The 27,907-nt window shown below is 45.8% G+C and overlaps 1 protein-coding gene across 1 annotated transcript in view; it reads left to right on the forward strand.

The window, feature by feature from the left end:
* Nucleotides 1–27,405, forward strand: part of LOC138354040 (uncharacterized) — a 129,583-nt gene extending 102,178 nt beyond the window's left edge. Inside the window, exon 6 of the mRNA XM_069307755.1 lies at nt 26,231–27,405. Coding sequence (XP_069163856.1) covers nt 26,231–26,322 — 92 coding nt within the window. The 3' untranslated portion in view covers nt 26,323–27,405. The remainder of the gene's footprint in view (nt 1–26,230) is intronic.
* The last annotated feature ends 502 nt before the right edge of the window (nt 27,406–27,907 follow it).

The raw sequence follows: 27,907 nt of genomic DNA on the forward strand, positions 1-27,907 counted from the left end.
GGAATTTATCACTGTTAAACATCATGTTATTTTCTGATGCCCAGTCGAAAACTTTATTAATATCAGCTTGAAGTTTTTCAATGTCCTCAGCCGAGGTAATTTTCATACTGATTTTTGTGTCATCTGCAAAGGATGATACGAAGCTGTGACTTGTATTTTTGTCTATATCTGATATGAGAATAAGGAAAAGCAGCGGTGCAAGGACTGTACCCTGAGGTACAGAGCTTTTCACTGCACTTGGACTAGATTTTATATGGTTGACAGTTACTCGCTGAGTCCTGTTTGACAGAAAACTGAGTATCCAGCGTCCTACTTTACCGGTTATTCCCATTGACTTCATTTTGTGTGCTATCACGCCATGGTCACATTTATCGAAAGCCTTTGCGAAGTCCGTATATATCACATCAGCATTCTGTTTCTCTTCAAATGCCTCAGTGACTTTGTTGTAGTGCTCAAGTAGCTGTGAGAGGCACGATCTTCCCGCTCGAAATCCATGTTGGCCTGGGTTGTGAAGGTCATTGGTCTCCATGAAATTGGTGACCTGACTCCTAATCACTCTCTCAAATACTTTTATGATGTGCGATGTTAGTGCAACTGGTCTATAATTTTTTGCCAATGCTTTGCTCCCTCCCTTGTGTAGAGGGGCTATGTCTGCTACTTTAAGTGCATCTGGTATCTCCCCTGTGTCCAAGCTCTTCCTCCACACTATACTGAGTGCCTGTGCTACCGGCAGTTTGCATTTCTTTATAAATATTGAATTCCATGAGTCTGGACCTGGGGCCGAGTGCATGGGCATGTTTTCAATTTCTTTTTCAAAATTTAGTGCGCTCGTGTTTATATCAGTTATATTTACAGGGGTTTGAATATCCCGCATAAAGAAATTGTCTGGATCTTCCACCTTCATGTTGTTTATTGGAGTGCTAAACATGTCCACATACTGCTTTTTTAGGATTTCACTAATTTCTTTGTCATCCTCCGTGTATGAACCTTCACTTGTACGAATAGGTCCAATACTGGCAGTGGTTTTTGCTTTTGATTTCGCATATGAGAAGAAATATTTTGGATTTTTCTTTATTTCCTGAATGGCTTTCTGTTCTAACTGCCTTTCTTCAGTTTCATATGAGTGTTTCAATTTCCGCTCGATTTCTTCAATCTCCCTATTTAAATTATTCCTTCTTTGACGGGAAATTCGTGTCTGCATAAGCAGTTCCGTTATTTTTTTCCTGCGTTTGTAGTGTCGTCTGCGTTCTCTTTCTACGTTAGATCTCTTTCTGGCTTTCCTCAAAGGAACATGTTTCAGACAGACTTGATACGCTTCTGAAGTCAGTTTTTCTATTCCTTCTGTAGGACTTGTATTATTTAGAACAGTTCCCCATGGAATGTTTGTAAGTTCCCTGTTTATTATCTCCCAGTCTATCCTTTTATTATTAAAATTGAATTTACTGAATAGCCCCTCTCGCTTTATCAACGTTTTAGGTCTATTCTGAGTATTGATGGTCGTTTGCACTTCAATGAGCTTGTGATCTAAATATGTGGTATCTGATATCGTAATGTCTCTGATAATGTCTTCATTGTTCGTAAAGACCAGATCTAGAATATTTTCATTTCTCGTTGGCTCCGATATCTGCTGATTGAGTGAAAATTTGTCACAGAATCTAAGTAGTTCTCTAATCTGTGGTTGGTTAGGTCCTGATAGATTTCCTGGTATAATATTATTGTTTGCTATTTTCCACCTGAGACTAGGCAAGTTGAAGTCACCTAGGAAGATAATATCAGGTATCGGGTTCTCCAAATTATCAAGGCTATTCTCTATTTTGCTTATCTGTTCTGTGAATTCCTCAGCCGTTGCATCTGGCGGTTTGTATATTAGTATAATCACTAAATTTATTTTCTCTATTTTTAATCCCAGTACCTCTACCACCTCATTTGTAACGTTTAGGAGCTCCGAGCATACAAGGTCTTCCCTAATATACAGACCCACTCCTCCATGTGACCTAATTTTCCTATCACACCTGTATAGGTTATATCCTGGAATCCAGATCTCACTGTCCAACAATTCCCCTGCATGGGTTTCTGTGAAAGCTCCAAATACTGCATTTGACTCCGTGAGGAGGCCATTTATGAACTGTACTTTGTTGTTTGTTCTTGTTTTCAGTCCTTGTATGTTGGCAAAGATGAATGAGGTTACTCTATTAGTAAGAGTTTGAATGGGAGACTTTTCGGCAAGTCCATTATTCGTGGACATAATGAGTTTGTTCTGACCAGTACTGATTGTTGTAGGGCAGTTTTCTGTCGTAGTTGTAGTTCCCTTTCGGTGGGTAATTGTATCTGTAATTCTGGAATGCAAGTGGATCTGGCATCCAGTTCCATACACTCTCCATGCTGCTCCTTTTGAATTCTCTGCCGGTCTGGTATAAAAAATTTATAGAGTTTCCTCCAAATTCATTATCCTGCTTGCCACTCTTTATGTAGCGTTCCGTGCCTTTCACGTGAAAGTGTGGGCAGCTGAGGTCATAGCATTTTCTGTCCTCCAGTGAGGTTTGGCACATGTCAGGATGGAAAAACCTACATATTGATCCAAATCGACACTCACCTTTCCTAAGCATATTTAAACATTTTTTGGGATGTTGGTAACTGCATTCTAATCCTTTCTTATTACCAGCATATCTATGTCTGCATATGCCCTTTGCATAAAATTTGCATAAGTCTGTCCTTCTGTTCTGAATTGCTCTATCGGGAACCGTCGTAGTGTCTGTACCTATCGAACTGTCAGTGCGACCGTTTGTGTTCAAGGAAAAATAAGTGAAATTCGTGTGTAGTCAAGGCCTGCCCTCGTGGTGCCAGGAGGCCTTAGGCGATAGTTGCCAAGTCGTCAATAAATCACATCTCTCGCTATTGAAACATCAAGTAATCAGTGCTCATAGTGTTAAGCTCTCTATGCAAAACCTGTGTCTATTATAACAAAAATTAAGATAACATATTTTAATATCAAGTGAACAAATTATACACAAAATAATTCCGTCGTGTGTATGTAAACAAGGGCCATTTGGAGGTAGGCCCACCCCAGTACCCTCTTGTGTGTGTATTCTTCCAAATAGTGTAACGTACTCAGGTAACTAGAGCCCAGACACAAAAACTAGACGCCTCCGCTGTAAGATAACTAGGGGAAATGCAAGTAATATAATCTAACAAGTGAACAAAACAAATTAAGAGTGCGACACGTGGTAGCAACACTGCCCGTCCATACAGCCTCCTCCAGGCCTATCTCAACCCACGGTCAACACCCACGGCCAGCACCCGCGGTCAACCCCCCCACCGGTCAACACCCCACCTTGTAAGACCTTGTAAGACCATCACCACTGAACAGAAGTGTTCAAAAATGGCTTTGATAAAAACGTGCATAGAATGCAACATGAAGGTAGATTACCAACAGAGCTTTCAATGCCAACTCTGTTCAGCAGCCATACACAAAAAATGTGCAAAAATGACTAACAATTCAAGGAGAAATGGTCCCAGTGACCACTCTGTGTACTGGCTCTGCAAAAAGGATGATGTAACTTTTTTGAAGTTGATGGAAATCCTGGATAAAACTCCCGCCGAAAACAGAGAATTACTAATTAATGCCTGCATAGCAATTTCTAATGTCTTCAAACAAACTGTACATGACACCAAGGTACAACCAGCTGTGTGTAGAGGTGACCCACGTGTTACAACAATAGTACAGTAATATTTCACCTGGAACTGTCGTCGTAGGGAGAGGAAGGGCTGGTAGGGTAGGTGGAGCAAGTCTAGGCTCCTCAGGAAGGGTAGGACAGAGGGAGTCAATGCCTCTTTAGGGGTCCTATGGGCACATATCCTAAGTGCCAGTGGTGCCGGGCAGGCGTCGTCCGCGCTGGGTCACATGCAGTTCAAATCTGGCCCACTCAGCCTGCGCGGGTAGGCTGTGCGCCGTCCACCAATCAGGGCACAGCCCTGCCTATACTGTAAAATGTCTCCGTTGCGGGCACTTTGAATGTGGTTCCCTCTACACTCCTCCCGTCCCTATAGAACAATGGGTATATTGGAGGGAAAATGTTTCACTATATATAACATGTCTATTTGTAAAAAGTCTGGTTTCATGAATGGGTCCTATTACAATTATTACCCGTATTATCTTTGCACTGTACACGAACATTACAATTATTACCCGTATTATCTTTGCACTATACACGAACTGTTTCAACATTGCATACACTACACTATTCTCTTTCCTTTTTTCTTTTTTTTTCTTTTCAGCTTCACTCTTTGGAATTTACTCTGTCCTAACAATATTCCTCGCACCGAAGCGCTGCTCCTTGAATGTGAGTCCTTTGACAGAGCAACCCTCTTCCCACATCTCACCCCCAGGATCCCAAGGGAAAGCAATTGGATCTATGCCTTCCAAGGACTGACCAAATGCTAGTTCATTCTTTATTTTCTTCTGAGCCCTCCTTTCCACATTGTGTCTTAACGGGCCCCACTTCCTGTGAGAATTTTGCTTCGCTTCCTGATCCAGACCTGTCTGTTCAGTAGTGGCATGGTCCCGAATTGCCACTTTTGTCCTGCATTGGATTCCTGAAGGGGCCTCACTTGACGAGTTCTCACTTAGCATAACCAAACTCTGCTGGTTGTACGTGTCTGATGTGCTAATGTCCATGTCCCCCCTGTCAGTGTGAGCCGAGATGTCTTCCACACCTCTAGACAATATCTGGTCAGCATCTTGCTCCGATGCCCCTCCTTGGCCTGTTATGCACTGGGTCGGATTTAGGCCGAATGAGCCGACCCGGCAGCGTTTAAAGACGAATTCTGGTCCTTAAATGAAACACGTGGCCTGTTGCCCGAGGTGTCCCCGTGCTGGCGGACTGCTTCCTCATCCCTTTCGGATTCCTCACAGTCCCGAGCAAAATGACCCTCTTTCCCACACCTGTAGCACTGAACAGGTCGCCTAGGGGATGGGCTACGGCGATGCTGTGGTGACATAAGAGCAACTGTAAGGTGCCTCAAACTCTCACACACCTGGTCCAATCTCCCGTTGGTCTCTGAGATACCTGCTACCAAGGTGTCCAACTTCGCCTCCACGCCCATGGATGATAAAGGATGCGAGCCCGCACTCGATGGTCGGCAAGTGTTGATTCCAAAACCTGAAGAGCTGGTAGCCGGTGACGTGCCTGGGGAGCTGGGAAGGGCGAGTGTCGAGCGCCGAGAAGCGTCATTACTCCTCGGTGGCCGCTCATACTGGGAGTACCTTCCCACTGCATTCACTCGCACTGCTAGACCTTGGGGCACTCGGTGATGGGAGTCGTATCCTTTGGAACCTGAGGAACCGTGGATCGCTATGGCATTGTGCTGGAAGGTTTGGGCCCGATCAATAGCCTCCTTTATGGAGGAGTTCCTCGCATTGGAAATGTATCCTGCCAGACTCTTATCCTGTAATCCCTGGCCAAATCTCATTACTGCGATTTGTTCCACTTCCCATCGTGGCACATGTTTGTAGGCCCGATGAGCCAAGTGATGGGCCCTATCTGCCCAATCAGCGATATCCTCTTCTGGTTCCTGCTGAGCCTGGTTAAACTTCATCATGGCTACATCCAGAACTTCCCTATCGCCAAATCGCTTGATCATCTTATGCATCATGCGATTATAATCGATCGACGGTTCTCTGTCCAGTAAGTGATTGTAAAAATCACTCGCCTTACCCTTGAGGCACCACCCTAACTGTGTCAATAACGTAGGTCCGCTCCAGTCCTTTTCCGAGGCATAAGACGTGAAACGGCGGTAGAAGGTGGCCCAATCTGACTTCCCGTCATAGTCCAATGCCCGAGGTGGTGTGCGGAAGGTCTCTTTCTGTTGGTGATAACCTGTCCGCCTGCTGCGGGATAGAGAGGCATCCGAATCGGAAGTCCGAGAGCTGTGTGACGAGTGTCGAGCTGTCCGTCTCCTTGATCGAGCCGATCGATGGTGGGAGGGGCTCCCCTGCCGAGTACCTTGCAGGCCACTAGCCCTGGAGTAAGCTGGTGACTGAGGTCGGCGTCCACGTTGTCTGCCGCTGGCGGCACCCCTAGAGGGACGGCGGGTACCCGTTTCGCTGGACGAGGACGATGAACGACTTCCTGCCTCCTCACCTGAGGGCCCGGGGCCCTGTTGGGACGGGTCCGCCTCAAACGATATAGCAGCCATCAACTCGGGTGTGGCCCGAAGGCGGTTGATATCATAAATGTTGTCCTCCGTGATCACGTGGCGATGCCGAAACTTGATAATGCGAGCGGCCAATGTATCTCCTACACCCGGTAGCAGCTGCAGCTCAGCAGCCGAAGCAGAGTTTATCTTGATTAGAGCCATTGTGCTGGTGTCGAAAACTAAAGCTCAAATATATCGTGCCATGCCTGGTAATAAGCCTTAGATCTGGGGCCACGCACCTCACATGTATATCACCCCAAACAAAAAAACAACAAAAAAACACAGACACCAATGGCCACACTTAAGGTTCCAATGTTCAGAGATAGAGATAAATGTTCCACCAGGGAAAAATAAGCACTGCACAGTCAACAATGTAAATGATGGGGCCAGGTGGGTTTCAAGCAACATAAAACACTGCACACTTAATTGGTACCTAAATCACTTGAGGCTTAGACAAAAACTGGGCACTTACTGCACTTGCAAAACTGGAAAATCTGATATGGCAGGCACTTTGAGGAACTTTAACAAGCAATGTGCCTGATTTTCATAAGCACTGGGCTGAGGATTCTCAAAAACACTTTTTTCAGGTGAACGTGTGGAACTGTGTGCAGGGCGGATCACCATCCCCCTTAAATCTGGTATGAATACAAACTCACAGGCTTACTTAATGTATCTGTTCCCCTTGAGCCGTTACTTCTGTAGAAAGCCTAGAACAGGTTACGTCTAGCTAACAGTAGAAATGAGAAAGTAACAGACCTGTAGCAAGCACCCTGCAGAGCTGGGACCGGCGTCGCTGTAGTAAACACACTGGAGACGGATGCGCTCGGGAACGACAGCCTGAAATCCTCCGCGAGCGGATTCGTAAATAATACAGGTCGGGTATGCTCATGAACGGTGGCCCGTATTCCGTGTGAATGGTGGTACTCGTCTCCCCTTCTTCAAAGAACTTGGGGACCGCGGGAATCGGTGCTTGGGGGACAAGACAATAAAATGCAACAAATCCGGGGAAATAATCCGTATAAAACACTGATAACTGGAACTTATGGAGAATCTTGGGGGATTGCACGAGATGTGGAATAAAACATATGCACAAAAAAACAGGGGTTGAAATATCTTGGGCACCGCTATTGAACAACAAACCGAAGAACATCTATGGTGCAACCAAAGCCAGTAATTCGAGACTGGAACCGTTGAACACTATCTAAGACGTCTTGACTGAAGTCGGCAGAACGATGATGCAGATATCTTGGCGAGGTCCTCTTGAGCACCGCGTGGGAACGTTTACTCACTGCGCCAATGTAGAGGTGACCCACGTGTTACAACAATAGTACAGTAATATTTCACCTGGAACTGTCGTCGTAGGGAGAGGAAGGGCTGGTAGGGTAGGTGGAGCAAGTCTAGGCTCCTCAGGAAGGGTAGGACAGAGGGAGTCAATGCCTCTTAGGGGTCCTATGGGCACATATCCTAAGTGCCAGTGGTGCCGGGCAGGCGTCGTCCGCGTTGGGTCACATGCAGTTCAAATCTGGCCCACTCAGCCTGCGCGAGGCTGCTGCGCAGGTAGGCTGTGCGCCGTCGCCGTCCACCAATCAGGGCACAGCCCTGCCTATACTGTAAAATGTCTCCGTTGGCGGGCACTTTGAATGTGGTTCCCTCTACATGTGGCACAGAGCTCGGTGGCAGCGGCGCCTGAGCAGGGCGCGGAGTCGGGGATGCTTGAGCAGGGCGCGGAGTCGGGAATGCCTGAGCAGGGCGCGGAGTCGGGGACGCCTGAGTGGAGCGCGGAGTCGAGGACGCCCGAGCAGGGCGCGGAGTCGGGGACGCCTGAGCAGGGCGCGGAGTCGAGGACGCCTGAGCACGGCGCGGAGTCGGGGACGCCTGAGCAGGGCGCGGAGTCGGGGACCCCTGAGCGGGGCGCGGTGTCACAGGCCCCGGAGCAGAGCACAGTGTCGGGGACGCCGCAGCAGAGTGCGGTCCCTGGCAAAGGGAAACAAACAAAACAAGGCCCCAAAATCTGTTGGTATTACAAATGGGCTACCTGTAAGCATGGGGAATCGGGAAGAACAAATGGAACATGTACATACGATCACCCTAGAAAGTGCAGAAACCTCCTCAATACAGGTAAATGTACCAAAAGCTGTGAATTCTTTCACCCAGAAATTTGCAAGAACTCTTTGGACAGGAAAGAGTGCTTCAATGCTGAATGTCCAGCTTTTCATATAAGAGGTACCAGGCGAATAAAACCGACAGACTACCACTATGAAAACAACCACTACTCCATCGACCGGGATAATTTTTTAGCAAGAGGAGGAGGAGAAGAATGGCTAAAAATGACCAGACTCTACCACCAACTCGGTCAAATGCTAGAGAGGACGCAAACACAGTGGCCTCCTTACCAGAGCCTCAGATATTAACACCAAGTAAAGCATCCAGCACTTCTACTAACACGATATCATCATTTATATTTGCCAACATCCAGGGTATAAAAACACGCAAATCCAACAAAGTTCACTTTATAGATGGTCTCCTTCATGAGGCAAATGCAGTGTTTGCAGCCCTAACGGAAACTCACACAAAGGACTACCTTGATGGTGAAATATGGATCTCAACTAATCTCTTCAGATGTGATAGGAAACACCGGCTTCAGGGTGGGGTCAGCCTCTACATCAAAGACACATTCATCTGTACTGAGCTGATAAACACCTCAAATGATATGGTGGAAGTGCTGATAGTCAAAATAGAGATCCTAAATGTAGTTGTTGTCCTTATATATAAGTCACCGGAGGAAACCCTCAGCAGTTTAAAGACCAACTAATGAAAATAGAACACTGCTTGGAAAGCCTCACAAATCCAGCTCCGAACATCATCCTGCTTGGGGACTTCAACCTACGGCACCTGAAATGGAAGCACCTGGCTAATACAGTAATATTAGAAAGAATACCAGGAAGTAGCCTAAATGAACAGGCACATGCAAATAACCTGCTACGGATGTGCGATAGGTTTGCCTTAAACCAGCAAATAGTAGAACCAACTAGGAAGGAGAACATGCTGGATCTCATTTTCACTAATAATCATGAGTTGATCGGGAACATAATGATTACAAATACCTGTTACTCAGATCACAACTTAATTGAAGTTCTGACAACCATGGGGAATGGACCTTCAAAACCAGTCCAGATTCCCGGTGGAGGAGATTTCATCAAATTCAACTTCAATAATAAACAGATAAACTGGGAGCAAATAAACCAGGACTTCACAGAAATAAACTGGGAAGAACAGCTAGAAAATGCAAACCTGAACCAGTGCCTGGAAAAATAAGCTCAGTAGCACTAGAAATATGTTCAAACCGCATACCCCTAAGAAAAAAGAGAAAGAGATGCAGATTGGAACGGGAACGTCGTTCCCTATATAGGCGAAGAAAACGAATCGCGGAACAACTTGAGAGTCGCACCCTATCTCAAGAACGGCGAAGAAGGTTAGGTAGAGAAATAGAAACAATTGAACTCAAGCTACAAGAATCATACAAAACCCAGGAGAGGCAAAGAGAGCAAAAGGCCACCAGTGAAATAGAGAGAAATCCGAAATATTTTTTCTCCTATGCAAAATCAAGATCAAAAACCACATCTAGTATCGGGCCCCTGCGAAAGGGAGATGGAACTTTCACCGATGACAACAAAGAAATGAGCGAGTTACTGAGGAAGCAGTACGACTCTTTTCAGCGAGCCATTAAATGCACTAAGGATTGATAACCCAAATGAATTTTTCATGGATATGATACCAAGATCAAATCATATATCAGACGTCGCCCTATCCCCACTAGATTTTGAAGAAGCCATAAACAGTATGCCTATGCACTCTGCACCAGGCCCGGATTCTTGGAACTCCATATTCATCAAGAACTGTAAAAAAAACACTATCGCAGGCCCTTCACATTCTGGGGAAACAAAGCCTAGATACTGGCGTTATCCCTGACATACTAAACACAGCAGAGATAGCACCACTCCATAAAGGAGGAAATAAGGCAGAGGGAAAAAATTACAGACCGATAGCACTAACATCGCACATCATAAAAAATTTTGAGAGAGTGCTAAGTAGTAAGATCACAAAATACATGGAATCACAGCATCTCCATAAGCTCGGACAATATGGTTTCAGAACAGGGCGCTCTTGCCTGTCGCAGTTGCTGGACTACTATGATATGGCATTAGATGCTATGGAAGACAAACAAAACGCTGATGTAATTTACACAGATTTCGCAAAAGCTTTTGATAAATGTGACCATGGTGTTATTGCACATAAAATGCGTTTAAAAGGAATTACTGGGAAAATAGGCAGATGGATCTACAATTTCCTGACTAACAGAACCCAATGTGTAATAGTCAACAAAATAAAATCCAGCCCATCAACCGTGAGGAGCTCAGTCCCCCAGGGTACTGTGCTTGCTCCAGTACTTTTTCTCATCCTCATATCGGACATAGACAAGAACACAACCTATAGCACTGTATCATCCTTTGCAGATGACACTAGGATTTTCATGAGAGTTGGCAACATAGAGGACACGGCAAACCTCCAATCAGATGTAGATCAGGTCTTTCTATGGGCTACAGAAAATAATATGGTGTTTAACGAGGATAAGTTCCAGCTCATGCGCTACGGAAAAATTGAAAATATAAAAACAGAAACCACGTACAAAACTCAAGCAAATCATAACATAGAACGAAAAGGCAATGTAAAGGATCTGGGGTGTACTCATGTCGGAAGAACTTACCTTTAAAGAACACAATAAAGTAGCCGTCACAACTACAAGAAAAATGACAGGTTGGATAACAAGAACTTTTCACACTAGAGATGCTATACCGATGATGATACTTTTCAAAACGCTTGTGCTCTCTAGAGTGGAGTACTGCTGCACAATGACAGCCCCTTTCAAAGCTGGAGAAATTGCTGACCTGGAGAGCGTGCAGAGATCCTTTACTGCTAGAATCCACTCAGTAAAACATCTAAATTACTGGGACCGACTAAAGAGCCTAAATCTGTACTCCCTTGAGAGCAGGCGGGAGAGATACATAATAATTTACATGTGGAAAATAATTGAGGGGCTGGTCCCAAACCTGCACACAGAAATAACATCACATGAGACCAGAAGACATGGCAGGATGTGCAGAATACCCCCGTTGAAAAGCAGAGGTGCAACAGGTACTCTGAGAGAGAACTCTATCAACATCAGAGGCCCGAGACTGTACAACACGCTTCCACTACACATAAGGGGCATAACTGGCCGACTCCTCACAGTGTTCAAGAGAGAACTGGATAAGCACCTCCAAAGGATACCTGATCAACCAGGCTGTGACTCATACGTCAGGCTGCGAGCAGCCGCGTCTAACAGCCTGGTTGATCAGTCCAGCAACCAGGAGGCCTGGTCGACGACCGGTCCGCGGGGACACTAAGCCCCGGAAGCACCTCAAGGTAAGGTAAGGTCCCTGGTGAAGGATCGGCAGGGATACTCATCAGAGAACACAATCCCGCCTCTAAACAGAGAAGATGGTACTGAGGCAACCAGCAATCAGGAGAAGGCTGATTTACTGACAAACCACTTTTCTGCTAAGATGCAGGTCCCTGATCCTGAACGTCAGCCTCCACATCTTGCCCCATGCACTGTGTCTAGGTTGACTGAAGTGGTTATAAAGCAGGCTGAAGTTCTCCATCTCCTTAACACGCTAGACACAAGCAAAGCTGTGGGGCTAGATAAGGTCAGTCCAAGACTACTACGCTCCTGCGCTGATCTGTTGGCTCCACCTCTCACGCGCCTCTTCCAACTGTGCCTAGTTCAAGGAATTTGGCCCTCCTTATGGAAGAAGGCAGACGTTGTTCCAGTGCACAAAAAGAAGAGCCGCTCAGTAGTTGGTAACTACAGACCTGTGTCACTGCTTTCCATTACTGACAAGATCCTAGAATCATTAATTGCTCAGCAAATGATATCATTTCTTGACCGTCATCGGCTGATTTGTGATCGACAATATGGTTTTCGAAAAGGCCGATCTGCTGTTGATCTCTTGCTAAATCTCTCCTCTAAGTGGCATCAGTCGCTGGATGAGTCCAAGATCAGCTGTGTTGTTGCTCTTGATATAGCAGGAGCCTTTGATCGGGTCTGGCACTCTGGATTAGCAGTGAAGCTTCAAGCTTTAGGCATTGCAGGCTTCATCTTAGTGTTATTAGAAGACTTCCTTCAAGAATGGACCTTGAGGGTAGTCCTCAATGGAGCAGAATCCGATAGCCACTCAATTGGTGCCAGCGTTCCACAGGGTAGTGTTCTTGGCCCTCTGCTGTGGAGTGTTTATTTCAACGATCTACTTCATCTCATTCCTGAAGCTCTAGCCTATGCTGATGACTGTACTCTAACCTTTACATACAGAGAGGAGGAAATTCTAACTGCTGCAAGAATCATTAATCACCAACTTTCATCAATTTCTTCCTCGGGGTAGGAGATGGCATGTCACATTTGCGGCTGAGAAAACTGAAGCAATGATGATAACTAGACTGCACATGGCGAATCGGACGGAACTGCAAATGGGTGGCAAATCGCTAGAGTTCACAGAAGAATTTGACATCTTGGGAATGAAGTTTGACTCTTCGATCACAATGAAGAGCCATGTGATAAACCTAGCTAAAAAGGCAGCCAGGAAACTTACAGCACTACGGCGCATATCTTCTTGACAGCAAGGGATGCAAAACCTTATATGAAGCACAAGTTCGCTCCCATCTAGAGTATGCATCCATTTCCTGGATTGCCTGCCCCCATCTTTCATCAGACTGTTGGACAAAGTAGAGAGACAGGATAGAAGGCTTATCTCTAGTTTTGACCAAGTATGGTGGGAACGGTCTGAACATCAGAGCCTGCAACACCGTTGTGACGTTGTTGGTCTTACTGTTATGTACAAGGCAAACATCCTCAAAGTTCCGCACTTGGCCCAACTCCGTGGAGTACCAGTAGTTCCCACTCGTAACACTAGGCTCTCAACCTTCAACAGTCTCATGCTAGAAGTGCCATTCTCAAGAACATCATTCCATCAGCGTTCATTCATTCCGAGGCTTACTCGCATCTGGAACTTGTTCGCTCAACAGGTTGATACACGAGAGATCAGGTCAACTGTTCACATAAGGACTCTGGCACACAGCTGGCTACTAGCTCATCCTGTGCCTTATATGATTGTTACTTAATGTTTCTTAATGAATAAAGGCTATTCCTTCTAAAGCGTATAATAACAGGCTCATGAAATAAATGGGCATTTAGGAGTAGGTTTCAACTTAGCTTACATAAGTTAAATATATGATAGTTCCCAATGTGTGAGTTTCAAAGTATACTCCCATGAAGTAAATGAGTTTCTAGGTGTAGGCTTCAGATGAGCTGAGGTAGGATAACAGCTCTTGCTTGCAGCTTCACTAGGTATGTCATTAGTCATCCCTTATGAATCCTAGTCTTTGTTTAAAAGAGAGAGAGAGAGAGAGAGAGAGAGAGAGAGAGAGAGAGAGAGAGAGAGAGAGAGAGAGAGAGAGAGAGAGAGAGAGAGAGAGAGAGAGAGAGAGAGAGAGATAAGAGCGAGAGAGAGAGAGAGAGAGAGAGAGAGAGAGAGAGAGAGAGAGAGAGAGAGAGAGAGAGAGAGAGAGAGAGATAAGAGCGAGAGAAAGAGAGAGAGAGAGAGAGAGAGAGAGAGAGAGAGAGAGAGAGAGAGAGAGAGAGAGAGAGAAAGAGAGAGAGAAAGAGAGAGAGAGAGAGAGAGAGAGAGAGAGAGAGAGAGAGAGAGAGCAGAGCGAGAGAGAGACAGACAGACAGACAGACAGACAGAGAGAGAGAGAGAGAGAGAGAGAGAGAGAGAGAGGGAGAGAGAGAGAGAGAGAGAGAGAGAGAGAGAGAGAGAGAGAGAGAGAGAGAGAGAGAGAGAGAGAGAGAGAGAGAGAGAGAGAGAGAGAAAAGAGCGAGCGAGAGAGAGAGAGAGAGAGAGAGAGAGAGAGAGAGAGAGAGAGAGAGAGAGAGAGAGAGAGAGAGAGAGAGAGAGAGAGAGAGAGAGAGAGAGAGAGAGAGAGAGAGAGAGAGAGAGAGAGAGAGAGAGAGAGAGAGAGAGAGAGAGAGAGAGAGAGAGAAAGAGAGAGAGAGAAAGAGAGAGAGAGAGAGAGAGAGAGAGAGAGAGAGAGAGAGAGAGAGAGAGAGAGAGAGAGAGAGAGAGAGAGAGAGAGAGAAAGAGAGAGAGAGAGAGAGAGAGAGAGAGAGAGAGAGAGAGAGAGAGAGAGAGAGAGAGAGAGAGAGAGAGAGAGAGAAAGAGAGAGAGAGAGAGAGTGTGTGTCACTGAAGTCATTCTTTATTCCCAGTTTGTAAATATCATCTGTGAACTGTAGGTTTTTGCCACCAATTTGCAAGACTGTCCGATTTGCAATATGCAGTCTAGTTATCATCATTGTTGTGTCTTCCCAGTCGCAAATGTGACCTGCCATATCCCTCCCACTCACTGAAATCACTGAAAATTAATACATCCCTCCTGCAAAGAACGTCCATTTTCGTTCGTATGATTTACTTAAAATAAAAATTGGTCAAACTAGAAAATGGAAGCGGCTCGCGAAAGTGATGGACTGTCCCATTTTGTGTTTTGGAACCTAAGGAAAACGGGCAGGAAAATTTGTGATTGATGAGTCTTGTAGCAGTTAGCATTTCTTCATTTCCATACGTATGGGTTAGAGTCGTTAGTATAGGCTTGAGCTTCACGGATGAGGTGGTGAAGGCCGTTGTAACAGATTCCAGAGTAGAGGGCTAACCTCACCACCCTATTGTATGCTGGCACCAATTGATTGGCTTACGAATTCTGCTCAAAGACTACTCTCAGAGTCCGTTCTTGAAGGTAGTCCTTTATTAGCTCTAAGACAAAGCTTTAAATATCTTGTCCAGAACAATAACACAGCTGATCTTGGAATCATCCAGTGACTGATTCACTTAGTGGAGAGATTTAGCAAGATACAGCAGCAGATTGGCCTTTGCCAAAGCCTTACTGTCGATCACATGATAACCGATGATAGTGAGAAAATATATAATTTGCTAAGAGATCAATGTTTCGATAATTTTACCAGTGATAGAGAGCAGTGTCACTGGTCTTTAGTTATCAATCACTGAACGGCTCTTCTTTTTGTGTACTGGAACAACAATTGCCTATTTCCATAAAGATGGCCAAATACAATGAGCTTGGCAGAGTTAGAAGAAGCAGTAAGAGGTGGAGCCAACCTGTCAACACAGCTGAGTTGTAGTCTTGGACTGACCTTATCTGGGCCCACAGCTTGACCTATGTGAAGCGTATATACGTGATGAAGAACTTCAGCCTGCTTTTTCACCATTTCAGTCATCTAAGACACAGTGCTTAAAGCATGATGTAGAGGCTGACGTTCAGGACCAGGGAATTGTATCTTGCCAGCAAAATTGTTTGCTTTAGCCTTGTGATTGTAACAGTTCCTTTCACCAGTTTTAGATGCGGGATTGTGACCACGGATGAATATTCCCGCCAATCTTTTATCAGGGACTTTGGATCCACCTCTTCCGGATGCAAGTATTTTTCGAGTTCCTGATTCCCATTTGGATGCAGCTCACTTTTAAACTTCTTTCGTTATATGGAAAGATCGTCTATGAATGGTTTTGATAGGAACCGAGGGATGCCTTAAAAATTTTCTCCTGGTTTTATTTTTGGCATCGGCTGCCGTCTAGCAGCGATTTTCAAAACAGGGTTGATCAGTACGCTCAATCACATATTGCCGGTGAGGAATATTCCTGTGCATATCAGTTGCACAGTTGCAGTTGGATCAAAATGGGTCCTGGACAGTTTCCTGCAAAACAACCACACTAGGAAGACGAGTCTTCACGAAACTGCGTGTGAGATCGCCAACATTGGTAATAATGTCCTTGATGGCAACATTATGCTAACTGATAGACTTTTCATATTGGCACATTATTTGACAAAGCAAATGTTTATGGCATCTGCCTTTGTGGCTATTATGATAATGGTGTGTGTGTATATATGCTGTGCCGAGAAAGACAGAAAGCCACTACAGAGCTTCGGTATGGATAACAAATTTGCTGACGTGTAAGTGTGTCAGCCAAATCTCAGTATTTCCTTGATTGATCCAAGATTAGGTCTCTAAACATTTGTTCTTGCCTCTCCAATTCTCATTTTTGTTCTCCGATAAGTGTTCTTTTGATTCCCTCTTCGCTAGCAATGAGATTCGGTTACACTTGAGATCACGCCGGCCTTCATGATCGAAATGCTTGGGTTTACCCTCTTAAAACGAAATTTGTTTCATTTTCATTGAAGATTGTCCTTCCATTCTCACTTTAGTAATAGTTTGTGATAATTTTCTTCCTTTTTAAATAGGAAAATGTGAGATACTTTTGTTCTTTATCTTCCTTCATTGTAATTATCTAATTCTAAGTTGCAAATTCTTTGCATCTGCAAACAACGTAAATAGTGTTATAAGCTCTAGAATAAGTTCGCACCACAAGCCCACCACGAATAAGTAATAAGTTTTATTATATTGTATTCACTACCACCCGTGAGACCATAAGTTCCTCTGTACTGCCTATACGACCACCCGTGACACCATAAGTTCCACTACTGTCATCGCACCACCACTCCCGTCACCATACGCTCTTCTATAAAGCTCGCTTCAATACACCCGCCACCATATGCTCTTCTATTAAGTTCGCCTCAATACACCAGCCACCATAATTTCTATTTATTCGAACCATAACACAACCCCAGCAACGCTCTGCCCGAAAACCTTCGCGTAATAGTCGCTCCATTACTATGCGTAACTCCTGTCCCTACATGCAATTATCCCTTACTCCTATGTTCTTTGAACATACATACTTTTTAATAAGCATTGGATTGAATTGAGTAAGTTCTATTATACTGTTTCCACCACCACCCCTGCCACCAGTGTTGTTAAGAGTTATACTGTAGTTCTCATATCACTACCACCACCACACCCGCCACTACAAGTTCTACTATACTCCTTCCACCACCACACCCGCCACTATAAGTTCGACTATACTGCTTCCACCTCCACACCTGCCACCATAAGTTCCACTATACTGCTTCCACCTCCACACCTGCCACCATAAGTTCTACTATACTGCTTCCACCTCCACATCTGCCACCATAAGTTCCACTATACTGATTACAGCACCACACCCGCCACCATACGTTCTACTGTACATCTCGTCCCCACTATCCCCACCATCAATGCAGTGCCACTCACTAAACTCTTATAGGAGACTCATGATAAATATCGTAATGACTCAGTATTTTCTCCTAGATACATCACGTTTTGGTGATTTCAGTGTGCATCTTTTATAGCTGTGAGATATTGTCCCGAAGTTCTCAGTAAAAGTATTCTAGTTTCTTGAGCTGGTTACGTACATTCATAGATGAAGCAGGAAACATAGATGAAGCATACGAAGCATGTTTCATCTATGCATATGAAGCATGCTTCATCTATGCATATGATGCATGCTTCATCTATGGATATGAAGCATAGATGAAGCAGACGACATATAAAGAGACAATTCAAGTCACATGTATCCTTCCGAGGATCGTTGAACCCACGATCCGGACTCTGTTAACTCCTTCTGGTTAGCGGCCTGTCTCCTACACACCATCTTATACGTGAGTGTTAAAATGGACCCTAATTTTCAAAATAACTATCTAAATCATTTGTTAACCTTTAAATAACCCATATTTCAAGAAATATGGGTTATTTAAAGGGTGAAAATACCTTTAAATATGGGTGAAAAGCTTTGCAAGTTAACTAAAATCAATCTTTTAAGTACTGTTTAATATAATTTAATTAAATTATTGGGTTCTGTGCATTGAAACATAGTGTCTCTTTAGAAATATTTTGTGTTGTTGCAAGGGAACACCGATAACAGGTGGTACATTTTGCACTATGAAATGCAATGTTGACTCTCTAAGCACGTTTCAATATATGAAAATAAAAGGTATTGCCAAAGCAAAGTATACGATCTTAGGATTTTTAATTTGCAACTGTGTGAGTATGATTCAACTCGAAGGGAATCTTGATAAGATGCAATGAGCAATACGGATCGATTCAAAATTTTCGATTATGCATAAAAAATCAATGTAGTTGAGAAATTTGGAAGGCTGTAGGATTGGCATTAATATATATTGAAAAGCTACATAATATTAGGAAGAATGGATAATAATATATGCAAAAGATAATGGATTTACAAAATGTCTCGAGCTTCCAGCCACTTTGACTAGACGGTAGAGCGACGGTCTCGCTTTTAGCAGGTCAGCATTCAATCCCCGACCGTCCAAGTGGTTTGGCACCATTCGTTAACTCCATCCCATCCCAAATCCTTATCCTGACCCCCCTTCCAAGTGCTATAAAGTTGTAATGGCTTGGCACTCTCCCCAGATAATTAAAAAAAGTAAATTATTAGTAAACATAAGTTTATCTATTACTACAACTGAATGCAATAAAAAGGATTACCGTGGATTTAATGAGATGTAAAATGTACAGCTTTATTTGTCAGAAAGACCAACACAATCTCAATTAAAAAGATGAATATATTGAGCGCACACAGATGTCAAATTGTTAACGCAGAACATTTCTGCAGAACAGTGATTTGTCCCTCCACATTGCTTCCTTTAACTATCATTCAACACAACCTTCTGTTCATGTAGTACTTATAGTAACGTGAGGAACAGATTACATGTACCGACGTACACCATCAGTATGACTGTACGCCGTCGGTATGACGGTGTACTTGTACGTGGCAAGTAGAAATCTGTACTACTGAATTCTCTAAAAAGGGAATATTTCTAAATTCTACTATTTGGTGATGCGAGCAGTATTCAAATACTTTTAAAAACATTGCAGGACGGAGTGGGTAAGCGAGTAATATAGTAGAACATATTGTTGTGGGGTGGTGGTGCGAGCAGTACAGTAGACTGTATTGTTGTGGGGTGGTGGTGCGAGCAGTACAGTAGACTGTATTGTTGTGGGGTGGTGGTGCGAGCAGTACAGTAGACCGTATTGTTGTGGGGTGGTGGTGCGAGCAGTACAGTAGACTGTATTGTTGTGGGGTGGTGGTGCGAGCAGTACAGTAGACCGTATTGTTGTGGGGTGGTGGTGCGAGCAGTACAGTAGACTGTATTGTTGTGGGGTGGTGGTGCGAGCAGCACAGTAGACTGTATTGTTGTGGGGTGGTGGTGGGAGCAGCACAGTAGACTGTATTGTTGTGGGGTGGTGATGCGAACAGTATAGTACACATTATGACAACAGTGGGGGCTAGTAGGAGATGCAAGCAATAAATGTGACTTAATAAAAATATAGTAGTAAGCGTTGTGGTGGAGTGGTAATGTTAGTACTATTGTGGTGGGGTAGTATTGTAAGTACTATTGTGGTGGAGTGGTATTGTTAGTAGTATTGGGGTGGAGTGGTATTGTTAGTAGTATTGTGGTGGAGTGGTATTGTTAGTAGTATTGTGGTGGAGTGGTATTGTTAGTAGTATTGGGGTGGAGTGGTATTGTAAGTACTATTGTGGTGGAGTGGTATTGTTAGTAGTATTGGGGTGGAGTGGTATTGTTAGTAGTATTGTGGTGGAGTGGTATTGTTAGTAGTATTGTGGTGGAGTGGTATTGTTAGTAGTATTGGGGTGGAGTGGTATTGTTAGTAGTATTGTGGTGGAGTGGTATTGTTAGTAGTATTGGGGTGGAGTGGTATTGTTAGTAGTATTGTGGTGGAGTGGTATTGTTAGTAGTATTGCGGTGGAGTGGTATTGTTAGTAGTATTGGGGTGGAGTGGTATTGTTAGTAGTATTGTGGTGGAGTGGTATTGTTAGTAGTATTGGGGTGGAGTGGTATTGTTAGTAGTATTGGGGTGGAGTGGTATTGTTAGTAGTATTGTGGTGGAGTGGTATTGTTAGTAGTATTGCGGTGGAGTGGTATTGTTAGTAGTATTGGGGTGGAGTGGTATTGTTAGTAGTATTGTGGTGGGGTGGTATTGTTAGTAGTATTGCGGTGGAAGGTATTGTTAGTAGTATTGTGGTGGGGTGGTATTGTAAGTACTATTGTGGTGGAGTGGTATTGTTAGTAATATTTTGGTGGAGTGGTATTGTTAGTAATATTGCGGTGGAAGGTATTGTTAGTAGTATTGTGGTGGGGTGGTATTGTTAGAAGTGGTATCGTAAGCCTTTTCCAGGTCAAAAAGGAGGGCAACAACTGAGGTCCTCGCAGCAAAAGCAGTACGAATCTAAAACCAGCACACCTCCAAGTTCACCAGGACATCTGTCGTGCTGCGGCACTTGCGGAAACCAAATTGAGAAGGGGAGAGGAGGTGATGGTGTTCCAGGAACCACATCAGACGAACGTTAACCATAAGTTCAAAGAGTTTGCAGACACAACTTGTAAGGGCAATAGGGCGAAAGTCCTTAGGGGAAGTACCCAGAGACCCCGGTTTGCGAACAGGGAGGACAACGGCATCGAGCCAGTCCTCAGGGACTGACGACGACTCCCAGATCCGATTATACAGACTCAGTAAATACTGAGACGTGCACGGAGGGAGATGGCGAAGCATCTCATAATGAATACCATCGGAGCCCGCCGCCGTAGAACCGCAGAGGGCCAGGGCAGAACGAAGTTCAGAGAGAGAGAAGGGATCGTTATAGGAAAGTCGAAGACGAGTGCAGAAATCTAAAGGACGAGACTCAAGGACAGGTTTACGAAGAAGGAAAGACTGGGGAAGATGAAGACCAGAGCTAACAGAAGAAAAGTGAGAACCCAGTTCGGTAGCGACCTGCAACGGGTCCGCCACAAGTGTACCACGGAGGTGAAGGACCGGGGAAACATCGGGAACGAACTTACTCGCAATCTTGCGGATACGCTTCCAGGTCTGTGGCAGGGGAGTTTCGGACGTAATTGTGGAGATATAAGAAGTCCAACATTCACGTTTAGCCATACGGGCCACCACACTCGCTTTCCGAAAGAAAAGAAAAGAATCGGTCGTCTGCCGACGGCGGTGCCTCTTCCAGGCTGCACGCTTACAGCAGACAGCCCGAGCACAGTCCGCATTCCACCAGGGAACGCACTTCCGTGGACCCCGAGAGGAAGAGCGAGGAATAGAGCGGAGGGCAGCGTCGAAGACAGTGTCATGAAAAAGGAGGAGAGCGCGAGGCAGAGGCAGAATGGAGAGGTCAGAGAGAGCAGCACTGAGGGTAAATAGGGTCCAGTCCGCTTTAGCAAACTGCCACCTAGGAAAAGAGAGGGAAGGGCGAAATGAGAAAAAGGAAACAAGGATAGGGAAATGATCACTGCCATGGAGGTCATCAAGAACCTGCCACGTGAAATCTAAGTAAAGAGAAGAAGAGCAGAGAAAAAGATCAAGACAGGAAAGGGTGCGAGTCCGAGAGTCCAAATGAGTGGGCTCACCAGAATTCAGAAGAGACAGGTAAGAAGAGAGGAGAAACGGCTCAAGAAGGCGACCCCGGGTATTCGTCAGAACATCACCCCAAAGAGAATGACGACAATTGAAGTCACCCAGCAGGAGCACAGGCTCCGGCAAGGATTCCAGGAGGTGTTTCAAATCAGGAAGAGAAAGCGGGACACTCGGGGGGAGATAAATGGAACAAACTGTGTACCATTTCCCCACAAAGATACGAGCAGCAGAACATTGGAGATGCAAAGGAAAAAGTAAAGGAACAAAGGGAACATCAGCGCGGATCAAGAGAGCAGAAGAATTAGGAGCCCAGCAACGGCTGGGGGGGGGGGGGAAGAGAAAGGAATAGCCACGAAAACGACCAGGACGAGCACCAAGCATCGGCTCCTGCAGACAGACACAAAGGGGCGAAAACCGCGAAATCAGAAGTTGGAGTTCGAGGAAATTGGCGTAATAACCTCGAACGTTCCATTGAAGAATAGACATCGACGAGAAGGGAAAGGACAACAACAGAGAACAAGGAAGAAACAAAGGCGAAAGAGCAACACAGCACGTTAAAGAATATCAGGGTCGGGATCAGGGTCAGCAAAGTCAGGGTTAGGGCACATGGGGTAAACTGAGCAAAGACGGAGGGAAGGAAACGGGAGAACAGACCAGAGGTGGGCGGGCGGAGTCCTGAGGAGGAGGAGGAGGAGGAAGAGGAGGAGACAACGGAGAGGAGCAGTCAAGGACAGCAGAAGGAAGAGAGGGAGTAGAAAGAGGGGAGCGCACCTCAGCAAGAGCAGCAACCGAAAGGGAAGCAGGGGCCAAAGAAACCTCCATTGCAGGAACAGGGGACGCAAGCACAGAAATGGGAGGGGAAGAAGCAACAGAGCCAGAAGTAGGAGCTGAGGAAGAAACCGAAGCCTTCTTACCTGCCGGGGAGGAGGAAGGAGTGGAGCCAGGCTTACGCTTCTGACTTAAAGAGACCGGTGTCCCAGCAACTACGTACCGGGCAACGGATTCTAGCGTCTCAACAGGAGAAGCTGAACGAGAGCACACACGACGGCCGTCAGGAGAGCATTGGACATCCGCCTGCACCGACAGGCGGCGGCGAGAGCCAATAGATGGAGGAAGAGGATGGGAAGGAGGATCGGAGGGAGACGAGGAAGAAGACACAGGAGACACGACAGACTGGGTAGAAAGAAGGGGAACCCCAGACGGAGGACCAGGAGGGGGACCCTTCGGGACAGAACTCAAAGGAACAGAGGAGGGGGCAGTGGACGTATCAGGGTCCAAGGTCTGGAAACGGTTGTGAGTCTGAGGAAGGCGGGAAGGACGAGGAGAGGAAGAGCGCAACACGCGAGCATAAGAGATATTAGCATAAGGCGGGAGCCGGCGAACCTGGCGTCTCGCCTCGGGAAAAGATAAACGCTCCCTGTGCTTCAAGGTGAGGACGGCTGCCTCAAGCTTGTAATGGACACACGCACGGGAGAAGGTAGGATGGGCCTCACTGCAGTTGAGGCAGCGAGCTTGGGGAGAGGTGCACTCCGACTTAGAGTGACCTTCACCCCCACACAAAGGACAGAGACAGTCCCAGAGCAGCGGAGGGCACCATGCCCAAACCTCCAGCACTTGTTACAAAGTCGAGGAGAAGGAATATACTCCTGGACAGAGCACCTGGCACCAGCAAGAATGACAGAGGATGGAAGGGTCCTACCATCAAAGGTGATGTTCACAACACGAAGGGGTTGACGGCGACGACCACGAGGGGGACGAGTAAACGAGTCAACCTGGAGGACAGAATGGCCTTGGGCATCAAGGATATGCCGAATATCATCGTGGCAATCCTGCAGAATCCGAACACCGATTGCAACATGGGGTGGGAGGAGAATAGTGCCAACACTGGCATTCATCTGAACGTTCTTGGAGACCCGAACAGGGATCTCGCCAAGGCAAGACAAGGCTGCCAAGCGGGAAGCTGCATCCTGAGAAGGAGCAGCAACGACATGTGTACCGAGACGAGTGGGGTTGAAGGTAACAGACGCATCCACGGAATCAACAAGATGCCAATGGAGGGAGAAATCGTCAGGAGGCGCAGAATCTAGAGGGAGGAGATCAAAGTATTTGGCCCATGAAGCGGGACCAAACAAGGCCTGATACGCGGCAATACGGGAAGGAATCGAGCGAGTGCGGCCGGGGCGCGAACGGCGTTGAGAACCCCCAGAGAGAGAGGGGTCAAAAGGCGCAGTAGTCACAACGAGAGACTTAGCCGCACCGGGGGACGAAGTGGTCACCACTGGGGGTTGGAGGCTCGACCCGACCACAGAGGAGGGAAGGGAGCTGGGGGAAGAAGTCAGGATGGTCAAAGGAGGCGCAAGGTCGGGGCCCAACGCAGCGGGAGCTACAGAGCCCGGTCTTTTAATACAGGCCGACTCGGGGGCTTGGTCGCCCACCCCACGAGCCTGAGAGGATACAACGGAAACATTTATCGACATAGAGACGAAGAGAAACAAATTCATCCACGAATGTGCCCCCATACCCACCATGGAGCCACAATTAGAGGCAGGACACCCAACAGGAAGCTATCGCCGATCATGCTGGGGCCCCCTAGGGGTGCGTCGTGAGTATACGCCCCACAAACGTCACCTTAAGAACCGTCAGTCCGTCGGGATCGGGTTCAGCGACGAAAGGGGGATTGACAATGAAAGGTTCCCCTCGAGACGTCGGGTACAACAGTTCTACGGGTGCAAGAGTATGCCTCCTCAAGCACCCGGGCGTCAAAATAGAAGAAGTTCAAAAAAAGATCCAAAACAAGCAAAAGGTCGGCAGGAAACGACAAGCAGATAGGAGAAGAGGGGGGAGAAAAACGAAACAGAAAGAAAAGGAAAAGGGGCTCAGCACAATTGGAGAGGACGGAAGCAGGAGCACAAGGCTAGAAAAGGACAGAGGACTGTCCCAAGGAGCATCACACTCCGGCAGCCGCCCACTAAGCCCCCCTCACGGCATCAACGAGCTGAGCGGGGAGGGGGGGAGCCAAGACAAAGGTTCAGCTGAGGTGTCTGTGCGACTTCCTTTTTTTGCTGACGACGCAGCAGTCACTGCCCACTCAGCCGAAGACCTCCAACGGCTCATGACCCGCTTCAGCGAGGCCTGTCAGGCTTTCGGGTTCACCATCAGCCTGAAGAAACCTCAGGTCATGGGACAAGGAGAAGACTCCCTACCTGACATCGGCATCTCCGATTACAGCCTGGAAATCGGTCACGCCTTTGTGTACCTGGGCTCCACACTCTCTGACTCCCTCGCTCTCGATACAGAGCTAAACAAACACATTGGTAAGACATGTTCAACCATGTCCAGACTGACAAAGAGAGTGTGGGCCAACAATAAGCTGACTGAGTGTACAAAGATCCAGGTTTACAGAGCCTGCATCCTGAGAACTCCCATATATTGCAGTGAGTCTTGGACACTCCGCACCCGTCAGAAAAGACAGCTGAAAGCCTACCACATGCGCTGCCTCCGACTTATCTTGGACATCACCTGACAGGACAAGGTGACAAACAACAGCGTCCTGGGGAGAACTAGAATTTCTGCTTCAGCAAGTACACAATGCTGAAGCTGAAACGAATACGCTGACTCGGGCAAGTGGTGCGAAAGGTCGATGGTAGGATTCCCAAGGATCTCCTATGTGGAGAGCTGACGCAGGTAAAGCGTCCACCAGGCAAACCCCAGCTGCGTTACAAAGACGTATGCAAAAGGGATCTGAAAACCATGGACTTCGATCTTGCTACGTGGAAAACGCTGGCCGCAGACCGATCAGCCTGGGGTCAGTCTGTTCAGAGAGGTCTCTCCAAGTTCGAGGAGTCTCTTGCCAAGAAATCGGAGGAAGAGAGACAGAGAGGGATAGGTGACTTGAGGCTTGAGAATGGTCCCACACAATCGACTTGAGAATGGTCCAGGATGGACCGAAACGTCGTCGTCCTTTCATTTTCTAGTGTGTGGAATGGTCAACAGAGAGATATAGCTGGTAGCCAAGAAGACAGACCAGAATCAGACTTTGTGTGTGTTCGATGTGGGATGGACTGCCATTTTCGAATTGGCCTCATCAGCCACACCAGACGCTGCACCAGGATTTTCAACTAGAGTGCAACTCCATAGTCTTCCGAGACTGAAGGATGCCTACTACTGTTGTGGGGTGGTGCTGTCAGCAGTATTGTTGTGGGGTGGAATTGTTAGCAGTAATGTTGTGGGGTGGTATTTTCAGCAGTATTGTTGTGGGGTAGTATTGTTAGCAGAATTGTTTTTGGGTGGTATTTTTAACAGTATTGTGGCTGGGAGGTAATGTTAGCAATACTGTTGTGGGGTGGTGTTGTTAGCTGTCTTTTGACGGGGTGGTATTGTTAGCAGTATTGTTGTGGGGTGGTATTGTTTGTGGCATAGAAAAACTTCTTTTTAAGTCACGTCTTGTCTTCTCTGGTGTGGTCGTCAGGTTTCTGCTTGTTTGTAAGGTAAACTACTGCAATCAATGATCCACGTTAACTGTCATTAAATTCTAATATTTGTTCCACAGTTGTGTGCTACCTGAAGTACGAGTCTCACCTCACCTTGGGTGTTAGCGATTCAGCTGGCATTAACAAGTACTGGTACGTGAACTGTCAGTAACAGCACAAAGACCTCCAATGTACTGGTGTGTGAACTATCAGTAACAGTGCCAACTCCTACATGCACAGGTGTTTACAGGTTACAATCTAAGATGAAAGTCAGACATACTGGCTACCAGAATTTTCAGAAAAGGTTTCCCCCAAGGGATTACGACGGGGGGATTAGTCAGATTTGCCAAACACGTTGTGTTTAACTCACTAGGCTAAGTTACAGAAATGTATGTATTAAAGTAATTGTAGTATAATCAACCTTGCCTTATCACCAATGATAATTAAACATCCATTTAGAATAAAGTGTAACATGGATAAATTGCAAAAGCCGACCTACGTCAGGATTCTACTTGAACTCCTCCCACTCCCCCCCAAGCATGCATCTCAAACCCCTTCCCCTCCCCCCACTTTCACCTTTCCTCTCCTCTTAGACGCTATCTTAGTTAATTTATCATGTGCAAGGTTATTACTTAGTTTTGAGAATATTATATATCTGAGACTGGGATCAAGATATACAGTAAGGAAGGAAATATATAGACTTCTTTTAAAAAGTAACAAGAGTTAGGTAAAAGGGGCAGAGAATTCATTTAGAATACGAACTACTTTCTGATGAGCCGCGTGACCCCTTTCCAGTTCAAGGAACATCCAAGCTTGTGGAAAATATGTATCTATCACCATGCTTATTATCTTATTTAAATTCGATAAATTCATGGGGCATTCAAAATAGGAATTAATAATTAATCCTGCTTAGTGTCTATATAATTACCATCAGTATAAATAGGATTAGCTTTGTTAATTAACCAGGATAGCTAGTAAGGCGGTCAGTGAGACGGGCGGAGTAATCTTGGGTAGCTGCTGGAAGCCGGGTCAAGGACAAGGAGTCAGTGTGGCTAGAAAATCTCCTGGGTCAAGATCTTCCCTCCATAGGCAAGGCTGAACAACTGGCTTAGTTTAAGGTAAAAAGTCTGTGAGTTTCTAAGTACTAGTATTTTAATAAGTCTTACTCATTTGCCTCAGATAGAAAGATTTCAATTAGGGAGTGTTCGTTCATTGTAAAATATATTTTATGTTTCAATAAACTTGATGAGTGATTTATGGTGTTTAAGAATTTCACTCCCTTTTATATTCTTTTGTTGTGTTCAAAACCCCATGCTCTGTGCTAGGCGCCCATTCGGTCCTGCAAGCAACATCAATTATCTAAAACCTCATATAATCCCTTGTGTTGAGTTAGTCCACACTTTAATGTAAATATCATCCCTCCTGTCGGAGAATTGCGGATCCACATTCGTGGATCTACGTCTATTGACTGTTTCCTGTTTCACAGTCAGTAAGGGGAATTACTCAGTAAGGATTTGAATCAGGTGAAGGCGGTGTTCTTTTTAAGTCTCTAGTGAATGTGCTGGTGCTGAGGTACAACGTTCTCGTGTCGTGATATGTAGGCGATGAAACGCTTAAGGTCACGAGGGTAATACTGAAGATACAGTAGAACTCGGGGGAACAATACGAACAACGAATTAACGACCAGCATTTAACCAGTAAATGAGGTTAATGGCTGGCCCATATTACAGTGGTGGCAGCGGTGGGATGTTGGTTTA

Source organism: Procambarus clarkii, chromosome 61 (genome assembly GCF_040958095.1).
Source record: "Procambarus clarkii isolate CNS0578487 chromosome 61, FALCON_Pclarkii_2.0, whole genome shotgun sequence".
Classification (NCBI taxonomy): Eukaryota; Metazoa; Arthropoda; class Malacostraca; order Decapoda; family Cambaridae; genus Procambarus; species Procambarus clarkii.